The 17,175-nt window shown below is 44.6% G+C and overlaps 3 protein-coding genes and 1 long non-coding RNA gene across 5 annotated transcripts; 2 read left to right on the top strand and 2 right to left on the bottom strand.

Moving 5' to 3' along the window:
* Positions 1-168: 168 nt before the first annotated feature.
* On the bottom strand, positions 169-7,508 carry rtn2a (reticulon 2a). 2 transcript variants are annotated; one of them, XM_037268107.1, is made up of 10 exons: positions 7,416-7,508; positions 6,848-6,901; positions 6,142-6,645; positions 5,876-6,052; positions 2,776-2,983; positions 2,198-2,336; positions 1,353-1,422; positions 1,224-1,270; positions 1,083-1,141; positions 169-963 (listed from the first exon to the last, which is right to left on the bottom strand). In XM_037268107.1, the coding sequence occupies exons 1-10, from the start codon at positions 7,444-7,446 to the stop codon at positions 885-887; spliced, it is 1,368 nt and encodes a 455-aa protein (XP_037124002.1). In that variant the 5' UTR covers positions 7,447-7,508; the 3' UTR covers positions 169-884. The 2 variants fall into 2 exon arrangements, with proteins under 2 accessions (XP_037124002.1, XP_037124003.1); XM_037268108.1 differs by lacking the exons at positions 5,876-6,052; positions 6,142-6,645; positions 6,848-6,901; positions 7,416-7,508 and adding an exon at positions 4,961-5,117.
* Positions 7,509-8,678: 1,170 nt separating this feature from the next.
* LOC119132849 lies at positions 8,679-12,495 on the bottom strand. The gene is made up of 4 exons (XR_005099954.1): positions 12,386-12,495; positions 11,208-11,288; positions 8,998-9,225; positions 8,679-8,883 (listed from the first exon to the last, which is right to left on the bottom strand). It is a non-coding gene; the product is annotated as an uncharacterized LOC119132849 (long non-coding RNA).
* Positions 8,795-11,810, top strand: ppm1na (protein phosphatase, Mg2+/Mn2+ dependent, 1Na (putative)). Its single transcript, XM_037268368.1, has 6 exons — positions 8,795-9,235; positions 9,540-10,111; positions 10,987-11,104; positions 11,167-11,281; positions 11,352-11,415; positions 11,482-11,810. The coding sequence occupies exons 1-6, from the start codon at positions 8,830-8,832 to the stop codon at positions 11,512-11,514; spliced, it is 1,308 nt and encodes a 435-aa protein (XP_037124263.1). The 5' UTR covers positions 8,795-8,829; the 3' UTR covers positions 11,515-11,810.
* Positions 12,496-12,875: 380 nt separating the features above from the next.
* Positions 12,876-15,714, top strand: LOC119132363 (4F2 cell-surface antigen heavy chain). The gene is made up of 9 exons (XM_037267551.1): positions 12,876-13,291; positions 13,699-13,851; positions 13,985-14,073; positions 14,149-14,226; positions 14,294-14,349; positions 14,542-14,737; positions 14,892-14,996; positions 15,088-15,114; positions 15,178-15,714. The coding sequence occupies exons 1-9, from the start codon at positions 12,901-12,903 to the stop codon at positions 15,550-15,552; spliced, it is 1,470 nt and encodes a 489-aa protein (XP_037123446.1). The 5' UTR covers positions 12,876-12,900; the 3' UTR covers positions 15,553-15,714.
* Positions 15,715-17,175: the final 1,461 nt, after the last annotated feature.

The following is a 17,175-nucleotide window of genomic DNA, read 5'->3' as shown; positions in this document are numbered from 1 at the left end:
TCAATCCCCCTAAAAACAAGAAATCTTTACTGAATGCAGTTGGAGTAAATAAAAAAAAAAATAGATCAAATGTTAACTCCACTTTTTGACTATAAATCGTGAATTTCACAGGTTAAAAATGAATGAAGTAAATGGACATGACAGAATTTGAAGCCAAGAGACTGTACATGTTGGAGACTACCCCGACCAACTTTATTATTTCTAAAAGTGATTTTCCTAACAAGATAGCCATTGTCATGTCATCACAAAGGCATCGTCCAGGTACAAAAGTCCATTCTTTGTAGGAGAGGGTGCAGGTAACCAAGGGATGGTGTTTGTTTGTTTGTGTGAAGAAGCGCAAATTCTTCCTGAATACATTTGATCCTGCAGTTAGAAAGGCACCTGCGCATACATTTCCTCATCCTTTTTGATCACAATGACGCCCCACCAGCTTGGCCCATACAGTACGGTAATTGATGGTCAAACATCAATCATGCACAAAGTGATGAGATGATGTGAGGAAATACAAAGGGCAGGAGAAAAAGAAAAAAGAAAGGTCTGAAAAAAGACAAAAAGGGACTTTAATTGCTTGAGTGATTTCTTTTTCTCACACGCACGCATACACATGAAACAATCATGAGAACACAAGTCAACATAAAGTTTCAGGAGCCTCATTTGGACGACAGCTTTCAACAGACACTTACTTGGGTATTAAAAAAAAAAATGTTTCTTCATACGTCTTGATTAAGAATCAACCCTCGAAAAACCCAATAACTTAGCAAACACCACATCTTCCTTCCGGAACTCAGCAGCTTGGTCGTGCGGAGCTGGGACGGCTTGCTGGGTAAGACATTGGAGTAACGGGCCCGCAGCGCTTCGTGATCCTGTCATCCATCCATCGGTGTTTATTGGATTTTTTCTTTGGCATCATCACCAGGGGGCAGGTTGGGCGGGAGAGCCCCGCTGTGAGCCAATCTTCGAAAGCTGCGTGAGAGAAACAAAAATGGATTTGGAATTTGGAAGGGAAAAAAAGCATCATCTCTCAAGGTAGCTAGAGAGAGATATATATATCCATCTATGCCACAAGATGGCGCTGTACTCACAAGTCCTTAACATTGTCAACCATTGCTTGGATCTTTCCAATGAAGCCGTCTACTTTCTCCTGAGACGCATAACGGACACGTAAAAGTCAAATAAGCAATCAAAGGGCAGGACAGCAGTGGCAAGAACGTAAAAAGGTTTACCTGATGCCGACGGTAGAAAAGTGGCAAAGAAAAGAGTCCAATCACACCTGTGCAAAGGGAGGCAAATTAGGGCTTTCACTTAAAGGCAAACAGGGAGCTTGTTCAATATTTCCAGAAGTGATGTGGTACCGATGATGAGGAGGGTGAGGCCATTGCACAAATCTCCCAGGTATGTAACAAGGTAGAGCAGGACCAGCAACTATAAAGCAAGGGAGAAAAAAAAAGATGTCACATACAAAAGAGGGTAAGTAATGTTGCCGTGGTGACGCACAAACATAGGAAACTATACAGCCATCACGCCAAAACAATCAATAGCTCATTTTTGGGGGTAAACTTTCACTCAGGGGGGTGTCACTTTTGTTTTTCTGTGGTTTAGACTTTAATAGCGGTGTGTTGAGGTCATTGAAGCAGAACTTTTATGTTGTCAACTGGACAATTCCGAATGTAAAACGTTACCACTTGTCTTTTCGCAGTGTCCTATGAAAATCTAAAAGAGGATCCAGTGAGATCATCTGCCACGAAAAGAGTTAGCGGTGGCATCAATGGTGTCAGTGTATCCCAATGTGGGACAGGGGAGGGACTCCATCTTATCCCGCGCCATCTACGTATCCGCGCCTCCTCCTGCTGCTGCTGCTGCCGCATGTCATGTCACATTCCAGCCAGGTCAGGGTTGACATTGGAAGGTCCTCAGGTTAGGGCTCACTTAGCTCACACTCAGTCAACATGTACTGCTAATGCTCTGCAGCCTTTTCTATGTATAAACGTAGGCTGTTTATAGCCCAAGTGGTCAGTATAAAGTCAGATTTCTTCACTTTAATTTACTGATAAATGTGTAGCGCAATCATCTGGAACAATCCAATTTTTAAATATGACCTACTTGAGAAGGTGATAATGATCAGTACAGAAAACAATTAAATGACGGGGAGGAAGGTTTTGGAAGGCCGAGCACTCAAGAGACAGTCGTCCTTTCTCACCTTGAGGGATTCAAAGAGGCAGCTGACGAAGAAGAGTCTTTTCAAACTATCCACAGCTTGCAGAGTCATGACAATGACTTTCTGCATGTACAACTGAGCCTGCTCTCCACTCAAACTGATGTCCATCTCCAAGTATGACCTAACACACACATTGAAAAGATAACAGATATTAGAAACTGACATCAAAAAGAGCCCAATTATGGGTCAAAAGGAGACTGAGCCAACTTTTTGGGTTAAACTGCTCTAGACCGTCAAAACCACAACAAAAATGTTCCGTAAAACAGCAGAGTACTGATTATATTCCAGTGAGTCTTGTTATGCTCTCTGTCTACATGTGTTGCTGCACCGTTTATGTTCAAATAGCCATGTCTGAAAGGGCATTGTAACATTGATGCTAGTTTTGTTAGCCCCTCTATGATGTTTTGAATTGTGTGTTTGCATTAAGCTAACAGACCATTTTAAATGGTGTGTTATCTGTTTTCTGTGGCAATACACAATTAAAGGTGCCATTGTATACAGAATTTTTCAGATATAGTATATTGTCCAGCTCGAAACAACACTGAAAGAAAAGCACTTACTTGAAAGGGTGTTCTCCGTCGCCCCATTTGAGGGCATGGAGGATATTGTAGTAGATGCGCACTGACATGGTGACGCAGACGACGGCGAGAGACACCGTGGAGACCACAGTGATGATGCTGAGCTGGAACAGGCACAGGAGACCCACCACCAGGGCCGTCAGGATTATTCCCGTTCGCTCCGTGTCCTTCCAGTAGATCAGGTCCATGACTGGAAGATACGGAGATGGAACGAAAATGAGAAAATACGATGCCACGTGCCAAGAAAATGAATTGTGCGGTTGCAAAGTATCATTTTTACATGTAGTTCATTGTAGCGGTATGTTAAAAGTAGGCAAGCTCTCTCTAGTGGTACATGAAAGAAGATTTTTTATTTAATGATCTAATCAATAATGATTACTTTTAATTATTATTACTATCTACCTACATAGAGTGCTCTGTATTTTAAATTTTGAGCATGGTGGAATATCAATGCGTTCCAAGATGGGCAAGGAGGCTAGAGTAACGGTCGGGGTCGGGGGGTTGACCTGAGGAAGAAGAATGCTTTCCAGCCTCCAACATGAGATGCCAGAGCGGCGAAGAGGACACATACGGATCCAGCCTGGGCTAAATTTAGCCCTCAGATGACAGAGCGAAGCAAGCGGTCGAGGGGAATTTAAATGCCGCCTTTCACGGCACCTGCTGCCAGGCGTCAGCAGCGGTTTTTTTTACACCCGCTTGGTTTCCCCTCGCTTCGTCACCCGGCAACAGCTGCCCTGGAGACTGAACAGTCGCGGTTGTAATAGAATTATGAAACACACCGAGCGATTTTGTTTGGAGGAAGTTTGAATCATGGCAGTTTTTACTATTTTGGTTCACTAAGTGAGCTACACAAAAGGAGGGAAATATATTGGTAAAAATGTAAATTCATTTTATATTTTATTTTTGTATTTTGATGGAGCCCATTAAAACGAATCATTCAATTGTTTACAAAGACAGATCGTTTTATGCAGCTAATGTACGTACCAGGGTGCGATTCATTCATACAAAATAATTTTTCAGTCCATAAATTCATCATTTCAGTCTATTCATCTGTTATTTTGACATATTAACCAATTTGGTGAAAATAGTTTTGGAAAAAAAAAATTCGATTCACTCTTGAATGCTCACTCTGACTCACTCGGGCAGCATTACGTCACCTCAAGATTGAAAGTCTGGATGTTTCTTTTACACAATGATGAGTAAAAATAGACAAAATTAGGTTCTTTTTTTTTGTAATAAAAATAAATAAATACATAAATACATAATTGGACCACTTGGTTGCAGAAGGAACTGGTCAGCCACAAAGAAAACTACATGCAATCATTCCTTCTCTTAAACTGCTTAGTAAGCTCTTTTGGTAAATGTATCTAAGAATGTATCACTTGTGGTTTCAAGCCTTTTGAGTAAGAGTTTGGCAAAACAATGTACACATAGTCCGCTTGGATGAATATGCGAGAAAGAAAACAATGTGGACGAAGGCTGACAATGTTGTGCTACTATTTGAACGCACTCTTCCTGCACTCAGTCCATCAGCAGTGAGGATTATAAAAAATATATATATACAGACCACTTTGTATCAAAACAAACATCACTGTTGCCTTGCTGGCATCTTTTTTTTTTTTTTTTTTTTTTTTACAATGCAGCAATGTTAGGAGGGCTTGAGTACACCTCAGGTTCCACTGTCCTCTCATTGTGATTCAACCTGCTGCCATGACAACCTGTCAACTAGCATACAAGACTGCTAAAGTGTTGCAAATTCATGACATCATTCCCCCTTTCTTGACTTATTATGATTTTTAAGGCTGATCAGCTATAGTCTTGAAACATTTCGAAACCTCTCTGAGCAGGAATATTGAGCAAAGGAAACTGACGGAAAACAACGGTAGGCTATCACAATGACATGACCGCTAATGTGTCAAATTAAGACTAATGTTGGAGAATCGTGTAAAGTGAATTGCAATTTCCAAACATGTCGAGGAAGCAGCTGCCTTCCGGATCACGCAATTCTTCGCACGTTCATATCTACACGATCAAACTGGACTGTGTTAAGCAGTGCAACCCAGCTAAAAGAAGCTGGGGTCCCCATTGCGACTTCTGCATGAACCACATGGCATGAAAACAACAACAGGTTGACATCTTTTTTCCATTTTCAGCCAAGTTGACTCACCTTTGTTGGCCATTTTGGCTGCCTTGCCACCCTCTCTGTCCCGGCGTGCTCCCCGCGACCCCCCTGAGCTGTTTTTGGCCAGGCCCTGCTCGCTCAGCAGCCCCCAGCTCAGACAGACCAAAATAATCTCTCCTGCTGCACCGCCCACTCCCACTACTGCAATGAAATGTTTTGTTTTTTTTTCACTCGGAAAGACTTCAGTCACGACGAGTAAGTAGTCAAACACAAAACCTCGACTTCAAATCTACACTCAAGCATTAAAAATAATATTTTTGCTATGTCAGCTATTACAACAAAGCCAGTGAAACAGCAGAATTATTGGAGGGGGATTTAAAAAATGCGGGTTTTGTGCAAGTCGTTGGAAATACCGTAAATGGTCAATTTAGCTCATTCTATTATTGGCAATATTAAACCTATTAATGGTGTGATGCGCAGTAGTTGAGCCAAGTGTCAGAAACATGAAGCGCCAATAGATTAAGTTGGGCTATTTATTTGGGACACCCTAAACTCTGTCAGCAGCTTTACTGCACATTCATCAACACAACCCTCCACCTAAAACACACACCGCTAAAATAAGCCAAGGTCTGTTTTGCGTGACAGTCCACTTAAAATGCCACCGAGTAACTCCACATAGCAACAAGCTAACATAAAGGTGAAAATAATAACGGCAAATGCATCTAATCTACTAATGAAGTGATGCACTCCGAGGTGATGATATGTTGAAGGTATCGCCCCGTGTCAGAAGTACATTCCGCACAATTAGCTGATCATTCCTGAATCCCGGAGAGATAGATGGTTGCCGTGGTGACGGTACTTTTCAAGGGTGAGCATCTCTTAGCTTGCTTTTGTAGGATCAATGCGAAATCTGATCTGATTCCTCTCTTGCTCAAGCAGTGACAAAAGAAGGACGTGTACCTGTTATGTGTGGCCACACTGTGGCGCTGTCTGAGGGCTTAAGGGCTGAGTCCCAACACGGGTTGAGCGGATTTTCCTGAGTATCTGGAGCGATGGCATCCGGGGAGATGGATTTGGGCTCAGTCGGTTGGAGGGGCTCGGCTGGAACGACGGGTGACTCGGGCTCGGGGCTCGGTGCTGAGAAAAAGGGATGACATCACACATCACGTCACTACACGACCATCATCGTGCATTTATTTATTTTGATGTTGTGGAATTGATGGTACCTGGACGTATTGGTGGTTGCATTTGGGTCAAAGCGCTCTCCTCACTTCGGATCCCCGTGTCGCCCTCCTGAGTCTCTACGTCCACAGATTGGGGCGATGGCTGCATTGTGACGGTCTCATTTTGCCGCCTCCTCCTTCTTGGGCTGGTGGTCCTCACATCCACGGCACCTTCTTGCTCATCCGCCCGACTCGTCAAGCCATGAGGGTCCCAGTCGCCGTCGGGGGAGTCCAGCGGCGTCTCCGGGGTGTCCGTACGCACCAGGGAGGTGCGGCTTCCCCGCGAGCCGCCTCGCCGTCTCTCCCGGTGGGTACGTAAGCCCCCCGCGGATTCGGCATCGGCGATGGCGATGTAGGAGAAGGTCAGCTCGAGGGAGTTCTGACGCGGGGTGCCCCAGACTGACGGCGAGGAGGCCAGCGTGTCGTCGTCATCGTATCCGACCTCTTCATCCTCGGACCAGTCCCTCGCCGTTTGCAGCTCGTACAGCTCCGACTCCTCGTTACCACCTGGAGTCATTTTATTTTTTAAAAACACGATATTACACTCGTGTTGATTTTTGCTCCTCAGGCGTGCGTTACGTTTGATATGCTAAAAGAGAGCTGAAAGCATCTCTTTGACATCAAAAAAAGGAAGCATGCCATCACTTGTGGATCTTTAATGATGTGCATGATTTTTTCCCCCAACTAGTCAAGAGTGTAGCTTTCATACCGTCAGTGCATGGGGGCGTCGAATCTGGAGTGGAGGCCACTGAGCCATATTCCTCTGCAAAACAACAAAAGGTTTATTTATTTATTTATTTTTAAATATGGTTCCTCTGAACACTGGCAGAAGGTTAGCAATCCATGTCGCTTTAACTTTTAGGCTAAAATGTGGCCAAAGTCATTCTCAAAACCACAATTAATAAATAGTACAGCCATTGCTTAGGGTATGTTTTTGAAATGAAAGCAGTGGTCCGTGGCTACCAGTGCAAATTTCATCAATAAATCAACACACTCGCTTTTGCTACGAATATAATATCAATTTCAAAACTGAACAATTCAATAATAATAATAAAGCAATTTAACAGTCTTTTTTTTCTTTTACAATCTCCCCTGCATTCAATTATAACTAAGTAAGCAAAACCATCAACCCCCCCATGTGTTTATCAACGACAAGGATGAAATCACGATATCGCTCGCCATAGAAAGATGCTGAGCTTCGGCCATGAGAAACCCGGCCGGCCGGCCGGCTATGCTCTCGCATCAGCTGTAAAGCGAGGGAAGAAGAGCAGACTCACGGCAGTGGGAGAATCCTAAGACCTGGCCCATACTCCATCAAGACATCGCTGAGCCCTCCCAGGCTGGAAGACACCCCCGCCCCCCCCTTCCACTCCCATGTAATGCCAGGGAATCTTGTGGAAAAACCCTCTGGTCCTTCTCTCGGTGGTCCTTGGTGATGTGCGTGAGCAGCTTCCTGCCTCAGACACTCAGCCGCCCCGCCCTGCCTCACAACAGCATCCCCCCCCCCTCCTCCTCCTACTGCCTGCTCTCACATCAGCGCCGCGGCTGCAGCTAGCAGCTAGCAGCACAGTAAACGCATGAGCAGAATGGCTCTGGTCTGGAGGTCTGGTCGTCACGGACGAGTCATGTGAGCATCTAATGGGGGGAGAGGAAATGTCAATAATAAATGAGATGAGACCATAGTATGTTGTTTTTGTCTTCTACAAAGGGGGGGGGGGGCACGCATAGCAAAAATCCATGTAGCGTGTTAATTTCTATTAATACATTAGAAATGTAATAGTTCACACAAGCACGAATAGGTGACTTGAGATGTTCTACAGACACACCACTAGGGGGGAGTATTTAGCTGTAGCTTGTGCAACTCGTGAAGTATTCGATTTTGAAATACCTTTGCAATTTGCTCAAAGTAAACATCAGAGTGTTGAGTCACAAAGCTCTTAGTGCATTAAAGTCACGACTGTCAAATGCAGCCAGTTAGCCGTGATGTCACAAATCTTAAGGAAGTTTGAAAACGCTCAAACTTGTCACACTGCCAATAAGTAGCCAACACTGATTAAAGGTTTACTTCTGTTTATAGATGCATAGAATCAAATCCATTGGGTGTTTCTCCAAGTGCACCAAGTCTTGCTTTCAAAAAGAAGTTACAAAAATGTTAATCACATTCACTCATATTACATCATATTTAATAATGTCATGTCAGCTCGTAAAGTACATTGTCAGCCTTAATGCGCTTTGTCTAAACAGCAAAATGGAAAATAAAAGACAAAGCTACAGCCATGATACGATTCATTCAAAAGGGCACGTGGGCAGGCATGTCGTCTATGAGATTAATCCAGCAGTGTTCTTCTGCAAAGGGAGGAAGCGAGGGAGGGAGGGAGGTGGAAAGGTAGCAGGATAAAGACGCTGAAATAGACAAGCCAATAGAAACGAGAGGCTAAGAAGGGAGGAAGAAAGAATACACAGAGCTAAAAGAGTTCAGAGTGACACAACACAAACCAGGATGCAAGAGCCTGCGTGATGTTTCATTGACGCTATATATATTTTTTTTTACTTACATTTGGGATCACCTGTACATCAGTTGCCCTGGACCTGCTGAGGAAGACTCAAGGCCGGCGGAGGGTCACCAAGGGGAGGCGGCATCGCGCGGCGGCCAGGTCGAGCAAGAAGCTCGAGCGGCGTCTCAGAGGCGTGATGAGGACGGCACGCAGGGCGAGCAACGTGGAGGTGCCTTCCTTCCTCCGCCAGCTGGTCAAAGAAACGGAGAAAATGGTGGCCTTCTTTTTCAAAGGCGGCTCAAGAGAAAAGGGCCCCGAGGAGCAGGACAACTTTGACGAAGACGACGACATGCCCAGCCCGTACCTGGAGAGGCCCGTTTTGGAGAAGCACGTGTCCGAGGGCGGGTCACAGTCCGGGGTGAACTACGCGGTGGCGAGCATGCAAGGCTGGAGGGCTCAAATGGAGGATGCGCACACTTGTATGCCTCATATGAGAGGGGAGCTGAGCGAATGGGCTTACTTCGCCGTGTTTGACGGCCATGCAGGGAGCACCGTGGCCCAGTACTGCTCCAGGAACCTGCTGGACCACATCCTAGCCACAGGTACAGGAACAGAAAATGAAATTATTAGAATTATTCAACATCCATATTTAACATATTCAAGTCAGTATTTTGAATTATGGACATATTCTAAAGGAGTAGTGACATATTTATGATGAGTGTGTCTTGGCCACCAGGGGGCAGTACAATACAGCCATGAAAAAGACTACTTTAAATGACTGGATAAAGAGCAGCAATAGTTAATTTTTGCAGAGGATAAAGAATATATGCCTGCGAGTGCTGTATTATTATCAGTGTGTTTAAAAATATCTCGCAACTATGTCAAAATGCCCTTTGTTTCACACAGGTGGGGTAAAAGTAAGCGAAGACCCAGAGCAGGTCAAAGAGGGCGTCCGCGAGGGATTCCTCGAAATTGACCGCCACATGCATAAACTGGCCCGGGAGGGCAATTGGGACCGGAGCGGCACCACGGCGGCGGCCGTGATGATCTCGCCGCAATACGTCTACTTCATCAACTGCGGGGATTCACGCACGCTCCTCTGTAAGGACGGCCAGCTGGTCTTCTACACGGAGGACCACAAGCCCTTCAACCCCAGGGAGAAGGAGCGCATACAGAACGCCGGCGGCTCGGTCACGCTGCAGCGCATCAACGGCTCGCTGGCCGTATCCAGGGCGCTGGGCGATTTCGATTTCAAGGAGGTGGACTGGAGGCCGCAAACGGAGCAGCTGGTGTCGCCCGAGCCCGAAGTGTACGAGGTGGAGCGGGCGGACCGGGATGAGTTCATCGTGCTGGCGTGCGACGGCGTTTGGGACGCCATCGGCAACGAGGAACTTTGCGCCTTTGTGCGTAATCGCCTGCAAGTGTGCGACGACCTGCGAGAGATTTGCGCGCAAGTCATCGACCTCTGTCTCTACAAGGTGAGATGACATGCAATTCGGTTAAGTGGGGCGCTCAGGTTCCGTTCCACTGCAAACTACAAGCGCAATAAAGCAGAATTGTGAAATTAAATTCTGTGCAACATGACCACACTAGCAGAGCTAGAGGGGGGGGCTGCGGGGGCACTGGACCCCGCCCCTGAAATATGCTTGGACCACCCCCTCAGGTGCCAGATAATTGACTTCTATATTTTTTTTCCCAAATTTCCACCTGTCACAAATCATCTTTATCGGCATTTTTGGAGTTTGTAAAAACCTTTTTTGTTTGTTTTTTCCCCCTTTGAGAAATCGTTATTTACCGCAGTTACACCGGGTGTTTTTATGAATGGAGAGCTTTACATTGAAGGAAGGTCCAAAGAGGCTATACACTGACGTCGTTTGTAAGTAGATTTGTCCCGTCAATTTGACACTATAAATAGGCGTGTGCTGTATTAAGGTACGCTGGGAGATTGGACGACACATGTCTGGGATTAACACTGAATGTGAGTTTGTGTTCTTGCTCAATATATACTGTACCTGCTCAGTGGCATTATCCCACCCTTACGTGGAGTCCTATTTATTACACCTGAAAAGCTTTCAGTCCAACAACGCTCAGTTATGAGCCTCGATGACATCATTAATGATGTTGATGATGTACTGTTACCATTTTTAATGCATAAATAATTGTCTGGCAAAGCCATTTTGCTTTGGCGACTTCTTCAGAATTATATATTATCTTTATGTTAGTAAATCAACATAACAGAGAAGATACACTTTTTTTTTAAAGAAATTTGTGGTGGAAGAGCAAACTTGATCCAAATTCTATGGGTTTTGTTTTCTGTATCAATTAATCAACAGTAATCTGCCGCCCTCTGCAGGGCAGCTTGGATAACATCAGCATCATCATAGTGTGCCTCCCGGGCGCCCCCCAGGTGTCGCAAGAGGCACTGCAGCAGGAGGCGGCGCTAGAGCAACACATTGACCTGAAAGTAGAAGGTGCTCCCCTCATATTCCAAAAACAACTATTGAGGTTTTTTCTAATCTATTTTCACTTCCAGAAATCATCAAGATGATGCGCTCCAAAGATGAAGATCCTGACCTTTTGTATGTGATCAAGTTCCTGGCTGAGGAGGAGATACCGGGACTTCCACCAGGGGGCGGCATCACCAGCAAGTAAGCACTGAAACATGCACCAAAGGATTAAAAGTGAGGATTCAATTTGTTTTCATTTATCACCATACAGGCGTGATTGCATCATCTCTTCGTATCAGAAACACATCGAAGCTCTCAGAACTCACGAGCCAATGGTAAAATAGATTGTGTTTTTTTTCTTCTTTTTAAATATACAATAAATATTATCTATCCCCTTTTAGGACATTGGCGGATCAGAGGAGGACTCCAACTAAAAGCATCGCCATGGAAACACTTTCATCAACATCCTTAGCCAAGCACATCAACATTTCACTTTTATGTATGCCAATTTCCAGACCAAACTGAAAATTTAAGGTTATTAACACAATGTATATCATATGCTAGAAAGCTTCTGTATCAAGCATTATCATCTTTGTAAAGGCTACATTTTGGATACAGCTCTTATATTTGATGTCATTAGATTGTGTACCTAATGAAGTGGCCCATTTCGACATTGTACTCACTGTGCACATGACAATAAATGTGCTCTCCGCATGTGCCGCGTGTTCTCGTGATGACATACTTTAAAGAAGTTCACACGATACTGTCAGGGTTCAAAAGGTGACCAGGAAGCCACAACAGCATCATAGAATGCACGAGCAAATTTGGAGGGAGGGGGGGAGAGATACACAGAATTAGCACAAATGTTTTACGAAACGACTGACAGGAACTTTGAAAGAACATGTGAAGGGTGACACTACATCTTATGTCACTTTTTGTGGAAAAAAATACTAATCAATGCCAGCCCAAAAGGGATTTGTAATTGTGTTTATGTGCCACAAGATGGCGGTAAAACTGAGGATCATAAAGCATCAACACGATGTTGCATACAAGAATTGATTCAAAACGACCATCACGCTAGCTTAAATAGCAATGCTAGCCCAAACTGACGTAACATCACACTTGGGAAAATATCCGCACTTATATTTCAATTCAATAACAGAATTCCGATAACTCAGATCATAAAATCTCTGTCACGGTCCAAAGACTTCTGTGTCTGACAGACCTATAGTTGAAAGCACACGGCAAGATCTTTGTCATGTGTCTTCAGAATGTGTTGGAAGGGTGCGTGGTGGGGATCGGCACCTGCGTATTAAGTGACTCAGCAGAGACTTGATTGGACAGAAGTTGCTTCTCATCTCACTCCACAAAAGTCAGGACGGCGCGACCCCAAGCAGACAAAAGTTCTACGACAACACGACTGAAAGCAAAGAAAAAAGGTGAGTCAAGTTTATCAAGTATCAAGTGAAAAAAGGTGAGTGGTGATTGTTTTGGTATGTGATTGTTATTCAATTTGAAAGCATCAAGTGGATTTCAGATCGGGAAGACGGTGGAGGAAATTGTGAGGGCTTCAAAAACAAGATATGAAACAGTCAAAGTTGGACTGAATAATTCAGAGATTTGCGAGAATGAATGGATTTGATTTTATGTGCTCATCTAGCCTTTAATGAAGTATACTAAATTGTTGCTGTTCCGCATGAAAGTTGATCAAATGACATCATTTGAATCGGGTCTCGAACAGCTGAACCTTAGTAACGTGGGATCGAACTTCCCACCAGGAAGTTCGCTCCACGAGTGTCCCTCACCTGCAGTCCATCGCCATGCCTCTGAACCTCGGAGACACCGGCTACGGCAGCGTGGCTGGCCCGGGCCTCTCGTCCAGCGGGGCCGCCGGCTCCGCGGAGACGGCCGCTCTGCTCGTCCCGGAGCTCGAGGAGGACGAGGGAGAGCGTGAGCAAGAGTGGCGGCCCATGAGCAAAGAAGAGCTGGAGGAGATTGCGGGCGGGCCTGGCTGGAGGAGGCTCCGTTGCTACCTGGTGGTGCTCTTCTGGCTGGCGTGGCTGGCCATGCTCGCGACCGCCGTGGCCATTATCTTCACCAGTCCACGACCTGTGGCGACGCCGCTATCCTGGTGGCGGAAGTCGCTCTTTTTTCAACTGCAGCCTGACCTCTTCACCGGGACGCCGACTGGAAGCTCAGAGGGCGTCGACGGTCAGTTAATAATTGTTTTTTTTTTGTGGTCGTTCGAACGAGTTGGCAAAACAGGTAGAAACGTTAGCATGCAACGTGCCCTGTGATTGGCTGGCTACCAATCAGGTGAACCGCCGTGCGAAAACCCGACAGAAGATAATCGGTACCGCATCGAAAACCACACTGACTGCAGACACTTTCCTGTTGACTGCCCAAAAAAAAATGGCACACTTAACCACATGAGGTGCTCACAAAGGCCTCCCATGCAAAGAGAGCAAATGTCAAATGTGTCATCAGCATTCAACCACAATAACAAACACGTCAGTGTTATGCTGGTTAGGGCATAGCACAGATAATTAATTATATAAAGAGGATTTAAAGAGCAAACTCTAACCCCAAATGTACCCCCTTTTTTCTTTTAAATAAAGCATTATGTGATCAACTTTCCTACCTGAAGTCTTTGGGCATCAGCGCTCTCATCCTGAGGGGCTTGTTTGACCCGTCAAACGCAACTGACAGTGGAGAGCGCTCGGGAACCCTGACGCAGGTCCAACATCTGCTGGGCGAGAGCGACGAAGCTGGTGAGTGAGTCAAAGGTTTTCGAGTAGGGCTGAGTAATTTTATTTTTTCCTCATAATTGGGATGTAATCAGCTATTATTTTTCTTCTTTCAATGCATGTATAAATATACACATACTTACGTCTCGACCGGCAGGCCTCAAAGTGGTTCTGGACGTGTGCGATGTGCAGCTTTTCGGGGCTCGTGAAGGCCCCGAGACTCAAGACGGCTGGGACGCCACGCAGGTCTGACACGCTAACATCACACGATTCTAATTTAGCAATGTTGCTTTTGCTGAAACGTGTATAATATTCTCACAGAATGCTCTTCGGTTCTGGTTGGGTCAAGGCGTGGCGGGATTTGTAATATGTGACACGGATGGAGCTCATAGTGAAAAGGTAAATATGTCACCTGTTTAAAAAAAGACATTTGAAATGTTTTATTAAAACTATATTTGTATTGCAGTCTCTGCTGCTGTGGAGAGGAGTGTTGGAGGAGTTCAGTAAAGAAGATGAAGAAAGGTATTGTCAATTGTTGAGTGGTGGAACTATTTCTGTTTCTACATTATAGTGGCGCCGTAATCGATGACTTTCATTGGCTAACAACTCGTTCAAAGCACTCTCAAATCATCTTTCACCATTAAAATGCTATTTGTTAGCCTGTCAATGCATTGTGTGTTAGCATTGAGCTAGCAGACCTCTTTTTTTGTTCAGGATTGTTGTGGTCAAGCAGATGCGAGAGCGCCTTCCCCCACTGAGGGTCTCGAGCCAGCAGGTCAACGGCACCTTGGTGGACGTGGTCCTGAGGTCCGTGCTGCCCGCTTCGCCTCGCCCGCTGTCGGCCGGCCAGGTGGCCCAAGCCATCGAGACTCACCTGCAGGCGCCTGAAGATACGTGGCTGGGCTGGATGGTAAAAACTGCGAATGAATTGTCAATTTAAAGCTTTTTCATCAAATAGCTCGAGCTCAAATTTGATTTCACGCTTGTCAATAAATACCAGAAGTGAAAATGTAACATAAGACATTAAGGCCTGAAGGTCTAAAGGACAGCTTGTGTCTTTTTAGGTTGGTGAAGAAGGACCTCATGATTTAAGGAAACTGCTGCTGGTGTTGTTAATGACTCTGCCAGGGACACCAGTGGTCCAATATGACCAATTGTACCCCGCACAGGTTCACCGCAAGTTTCTCATTTGAAATGATCTGTAAAGTTCCAAATTCAACTCTCATACAAATGTTTTTCCCGCACGATGGCTTGTTACAGGGAGGAAATGGCAGCGAATCTTCTGAAGTAAGTCATAACGTCATTTCAAAAAGGTACTATCGTCATCATCATCGTCTTCTTCATCTTTAGGATAAGTTCAAGTCAAGGCATTCCACAGTGGCCCTCTTCAGCTCCCTGAGTCACAACAGAGCACGTGAAGAAGCGCTCGTTTTCGGCAGCTTCACCTTCCTCCCCTTCAACGCCACCCTGTCCTCTGCCACCTCCTCACCTCCCCTCTTAGCGTTCCTTCGTTCGTGGGGCTGCGTCCACTTCCTGGTCTTGCTCAACGCTGGGTCCGAGCCCCACAGCCTGGATCCCGCCTGGGCGCCCCACCTGCCCCAGGCCGGCGTCTTTGTGGCCGGGACGGCGGGTGACCGCCTGGGCGCCGTCAGCCTCGACGCGCTGGTGCTGCGGCCCCGTGAAGCTGTGGTCGTCAAACTGTTTGAGCCTGGAAGCTACTCGTAAAATACACAACAGTTTTTAAAAATTGCTAGTCAACATGATGGGTGTTATTGAGTGTAAAATAACCACTGACAAATGTTATACTGAGAACCGCTAGGTGGCGGTATTGAACAATAAAACTACCTTCAGTGGTCCTCAAACCTTTGGACATGAAGTACCGCCTGACTTTCACTGGTTTGACCATTTACACAATTTCGTTCCCACATTTATGAAAGAGAACCATAACACGTTTGTCGAAACTATCCCATCTGAAAAACAGAAATTTAATTGTTGAGCCGCAGCAAAAGAGAAATGGATTGGATTTATAAAAGACATTTCGGAGAGAATAGTTCTGACTCAGCAGCGCCTCTACATACAGATGAATAGTGTGCATTTTTCTCGAGTAAGTCGTGAAGGCCAAAAAAATCCAAAAGCTAACTTTGACTTCTTTAATATAAAAGACAATGCACATGTAAAACACAAACGGAAAACAAATAGCTTCTCTCATTGCAATTCAAACAGTGGTGCTGTCTCTGACCACCGGAAATTATTCCTCGCTAGAAAAAAACCATCAGCTAGCACCTTTTGTTTGCAGCTATATTAGCAGTAAGCTAAATTCAATATAGCAAACATTACTACATGACTATTTTGCTTCTTTCCAAGCTCCTTTTAGCAGAATTTAGAACATTCTAATAACATTGTTTATACGGTAGGCTGCGTATGTAGTGAAACAGGCATCAATTATCAGGAATCAAAATTCTTTCGCTAATTTGTTGTCTTTTCCAGCTATAATGTACACATTCAACAAGTAAAATGTATAGTTATTGGGTAACAAGTACATTACAGTACTCAATCTATTGTGCTTCCAAATGTATTATCATAATGGTTCAAATTTAAAAATGCACACATTTAAAATCAAAGTCAGTAAAGACATGAACTACCATAATGGTTCAAATTTTCAAATGCACACATTTAAAATCAAAATCAGTTAAAAAAAAAAAAAAAAGACACTATTCGCATTGCAATACTTGTTTTTTTGTTTCATTTAATTTCACATTTAAACCACGTGTAGAGTGCTGTTGAATGTAGGCCTACTGTGCTGTACATTACTATTTACACATCAAATCTCACATTCATCATTTCTCAATACGGGTCGTAACAAGTACTTGGCTTAGGCGTCACGCACCTCAAAAGTGTAAACCATTGTGCAAAACAAACAACGCAGTGACAGCAGCAAAGAGGCACGAATGCACATTTGAAAGCCGCAGAAGTTAGACAGGAAGCGCTACAAAAGCTTTATCGACCCAATTGTCCATGCAGTGACAAAGACAAAAGTACAGACTTTAAAATACAACAGTGTACACATTTCAACAGTAAAAGTCTTTCCCAATTATTGATACAGAAGTTTGAAGTGTCACATCGTTGGTCACGACGAGACGAAATTATAACGAAAGAACACTGTAAACATTCATGCATGATTTTAGCCATATTCACCCACTGGACACCATTCCTGATACCTTAACAACAGCACCTGATATTAATAAATGGAGATTTTTTTTTCTTTAGGACAGTTCAATTCAGTACAAATCCCAATTTGAACCAGATGAGCACCCTTGAGATTAAAACAAATAAATAACAAACCCAACA

The sequence above is a fragment of the Syngnathus acus genome, chromosome 13, assembly GCF_901709675.1.
Source record: "Syngnathus acus chromosome 13, fSynAcu1.2, whole genome shotgun sequence".
NCBI lineage: Eukaryota > Metazoa > Chordata > Actinopteri > Syngnathiformes > Syngnathidae > Syngnathus > Syngnathus acus.
The sequence above is the reverse complement of the archived record's forward strand: the minus strand, read 5'-3'. Positions and strand labels throughout refer to the sequence as shown.